Source organism: Sinocyclocheilus grahami, unplaced genomic scaffold, assembly GCF_001515645.1.
Source record: "Sinocyclocheilus grahami isolate Dianchi unplaced genomic scaffold, SAMN03320097.WGS_v1.1 scaffold645.1, whole genome shotgun sequence".
Taxonomy (NCBI): Eukaryota; Metazoa; Chordata; class Actinopteri; order Cypriniformes; family Cyprinidae; genus Sinocyclocheilus; species Sinocyclocheilus grahami.
Genome location: NW_015505824.1, coordinates 107,114 through 111,026, shown reverse-complemented (window position 1 = coordinate 111,026; position 3,913 = coordinate 107,114). Strand labels below are relative to the sequence as shown.

The 3,913-nt window shown below is 39.4% G+C and overlaps 1 protein-coding gene across 1 annotated transcript in view; it reads left to right on the top strand.

The window, feature by feature from the left end:
* The first annotated feature begins 1,358 nt into the window (after positions 1-1,358).
* LOC107558406 (Y+L amino acid transporter 2-like) overlaps positions 1,359-3,913 on the top strand; it is a 9,731-nt gene continuing 7,176 nt past the window's right edge. Inside the window, exon 1 of the mRNA XM_016242070.1 lies at positions 1,359-1,979. Coding sequence (XP_016097556.1) covers positions 1,484-1,979 — 496 coding nt within the window. The 5' untranslated portion in view covers positions 1,359-1,483. The remainder of the gene's footprint in view (positions 1,980-3,913) is intronic.

Genomic DNA, 3,913 nt, shown 5'->3' with positions numbered 1-3,913 from the left:
AGACACACAATCCTGTCTCACGCAGTAAGGAATATGAGCAAGCTGGATGCTTTTCTTACATGTAGACCTTTTTCTCTGTGCAGCTTTGTTTACACACCTGTAAAAAGCCATTTGCCATGATGTCTAATGGATCCGTAATAGCCATATGTACAATTGAGAAGCAAGAGTGTGTATGTGAGCTCTTTCTGATTGCCCTGTTTCTTTGGAGATTATTATATGTGCGTGCATGTGTGTGTGTGTGTGTGTGTATATACTGAACACTCTTCTATATTCCCCAGATGTCACCTGAAGATCTCAAGAATTAGCTGGGAACCTTTCAGACCTTCTTAAAACTCTTGTAGCTGACTGTAGAACTGGTTTATACAGTCTTTTTTTTGTATCATCCAACCCATCGGCCCTTTAAAACAATGGCGTCCTACAGCCCTGCATCCACGGAGGAGCGGTCCTCAGAGGTGTCGGACGTAAACCTGAAGGCAAATGGCTCACAGGAGTCCATGAAACTGAAAAAAGAAATATCTTTGCTCAATGGTGTGTGTCTCATCGTGGGAAACATGATTGGCTCTGGGATCTTCGTCTCACCCAAAGGCGTACTGATGTATAGCGGCTCCTATGGGTTGTCTTTGTTAGTGTGGACAATTGGTGGGATCTTCTCGGTGTTCGGGGCACTCTGTTATGCTGAGCTCGGGACCACCATCCATGTGCCAAAATTATGCCTAGTCAGTGTATAGTTTGGCATAGTCAGCATCAATGGCTCCCAACTTTGAGCTTCAAATATACAAGCTGTCAATTAACTAGACATGTCCCTGTATGTGCATAATTTTCATACCGTCATGTGAAGACGTTTCCCAGCCTGTGCTCTTGAGCATAGCTCTTTTGAGTCCACTGAACCTTAAGGAGCATGTGACAGATCAGCATGCTGGCGCATCATGCTAAAAGTGAGAGAGAGCGAGAGATAAAATGAGAGTTGAATTGGACTTGACGTATTAAAAATCCCTATACTTGGTCTTGGTTGACTAGAGATCAGGTGGATCAATGTCCACGTCAGGGATGGTGATTGATTAAGCCGTTGGCTAAGACACACAATCCTGTCTCACGCAGTAAGGAATATGAGCAAGCTGGATGCTTTTCTTACATGTAGACCTTTTTCTCTGTGCAGCTTTGTTTACACACCTGTAAAAAGCCATTTGCCATGATGTCTAATGGATCCGTAATAGCCATATGTACAATTGAGAAGCAAGAGTGTGTATGTGAGCTCTTTCTGATTGCCCTGTTTCTTTGGAGATTATTATATGTGCGTGCATGTGTGTGTGTGTGTGTGTGTATATACTGAACACTCTTCTTCTATATTCCCCAGATGTCACCTGAAGATCTCAAGAATTAGCTGGGAACCTTTCAGACCTTCTTAAAACTCTTGTAGCTGACTGTAGAACTGGTTTAGACAGTCTTTTTTTTGTATCATCCAACCCATCGGCCCTTTAAAACAATGGCGTCCTACAGCCCTGCATCCACGGAGGAGCGGTCCTCAGAGGTGTCGGACGTAAACCTGAAGGCAAATGGCTCACAGGAGTCCATGAAACTGAAAAAAGAAATATCTTTGCTCAATGGTGTGTGTCTCATCGTGGGAAACATGATTGGCTCTGGGATCTTCGTCTCACCCAAAGGCGTACTGATGTATAGCGGCTCCTATGGGTTGTCTTTGTTAGTGTGGACAATTGGTGGGATCTTCTCGGTGTTCGGGGCACTCTGTTATGCTGAGCTCGGGACCACCATCACCAAGTCGGGTGCTAGCTACGCCTACATCCTGGAGGCTTTTGGAGGCTTTTTGGCTTTCATCCGTCTATGGACTTCTCTTCTGATCATTGAGCCCACCAGTCAGGCTGTGATAGCCATCACCTTCTCCAACTACATGGTGCAGCCCATCTTCCCCACGTGTATAGCACCCTACGTGGCCAATCGTCTGCTGGCTGCAGCCTGCATATGTGAGTTGATGCATGTGGATGTGTGTGTATATTTGGGAGTTGCTTTTGTAGTTTATCTGTGGAGATTTGTGTACCTCAAGTCTTCAAGAACAAAATTTGAGCTATGAAACTTAAAAGGATAGTTCACCCAGAATAATTTACCTACCATTCCGTGGAACACAGAAGGAGAAAAGTTGAAGAATATACGGTACTGTTCAAAAGTTTGGTTTTTTTTTTTGAAGGAAGGACGTATTAAATTTATCATAAATTCTGTTCTTCTGAACTTTCTTTTCATAAAAGGATCTTTAAAAATGTGTCATGGTTTCAACAAAAATATTAAGCAGCACAACTGTTTTTAACATTGATAATAATCAGAATTTTTTAGCACCAAACAGCATATTAGAATGATTTCTGGGTGACACTGAAGACTGCAGTAATGGCTGCTGAAAATTCAGCTTTCATAGGAATAAATTACATTTTAAAATACATTAATAGCGAAAATAATTATTTGAAATTGCTATAATATTTCACAATATTACAATTTACTGTATTTCTTTTTTTAAATGCGGCCTTGGTGAGCATAAGAGACCTCACAGACCCCAAACCTTTGAACATTCTCAACATTTCTCCTATTGCATTCTACGGAGAAAAAAGAAAGTGTTTGAAATGACACAAGGGTTTGTAAATGATGACAGAATTTACATTTTTGGGTTTAATTAGCTCTTGAATTCAAAGTTTAGTTGTATTTCTGCATTCACTGAATGTTAGTTGGGAAAGTAGGTAACACTTTAAAAGAGTGTGTGAGCAGTGAAAGAATTGGCAGCAGGAAGTGGGTAGCAGGTAGCAGGTTAACATTTCACAAACACGTGAACACAGAGCTACATTTACCACAGACAGCAATAGCGCATGAAGTGGCATAAAACATCATGAGCAATATATGGAGTTCAAAAGACACTCACAGACAAATTAAAATTGATCTATGGTATTATCATCTGATACCATCACTTTACTGCAGTACCATCACAGTCCTTTTTGTAAAGGGAGAAAAAATAAATGATGAGGTTATGAGAAAAAATGAAAGCCTGTCGGAATTTGATGTTGAGTGGAAAAGGGAAGAAGAAGAGAATGTGTCAGATGAGTGCTGCTGATGTGGAGGGTTACATTCACGTGATTCGTCTCGCTCAGCACAGACATGCACAATTGCGCAAAAAGTGCAAACTGAAACAAAAAATTACAATTGAACTGTCAGTTCTTGAAAGACTTCAGAATTTTGAAATCTGAGAATTTTTTCACACATGTAATCTAGATAAATGGTTTTCAATCCTGGTCCTGGGGACCCACCACTCTGCACATTTTGTATGTCTCCCTTAACTGACACACTCAGCTGAACTCATGGAGCTCTCACCTGCTACAAGTAAATGATGACAAAATTCTGTCGTCATTTACTTGTTCTCATGTCATTCCAAAACTGTATGACTTACTTTATTCTGTGGAACACAAAATATGCTATTTTGAAAAGTGTTGGTAGCTAAACCATTTGACTTCCATTGTTAAAAAAAAAATTTAATAAATAAACATTTCTCTAATTTTTTTCATTTATCTTCCACAGAAAGAAAGAATATCTGGAATGGATCTGGAATGGCATGAGAGTGAGTAAATGATGAAAGAATGTTCATTTTGGGTTAACTATCCCTTTAAGCATGCTTAATATTTACATTTAATTAAGAAGCCTATCTCAAAATAGGCTCACTAAAATAGAATCACATTATAACATGGCCATATTCCACAAAAAATAAATAGTTCACCTCAAAAATGAACATTTTGTCATCACTTACTCATGTCGTGCTTACCACATGAAATGCAAAATTAGATATTGTTTCTATACAGTGGAAGTGAATGATGTTAGTTTTATATTTTCATTGTTTATTCATTATAAAAGATGACATAACCATACA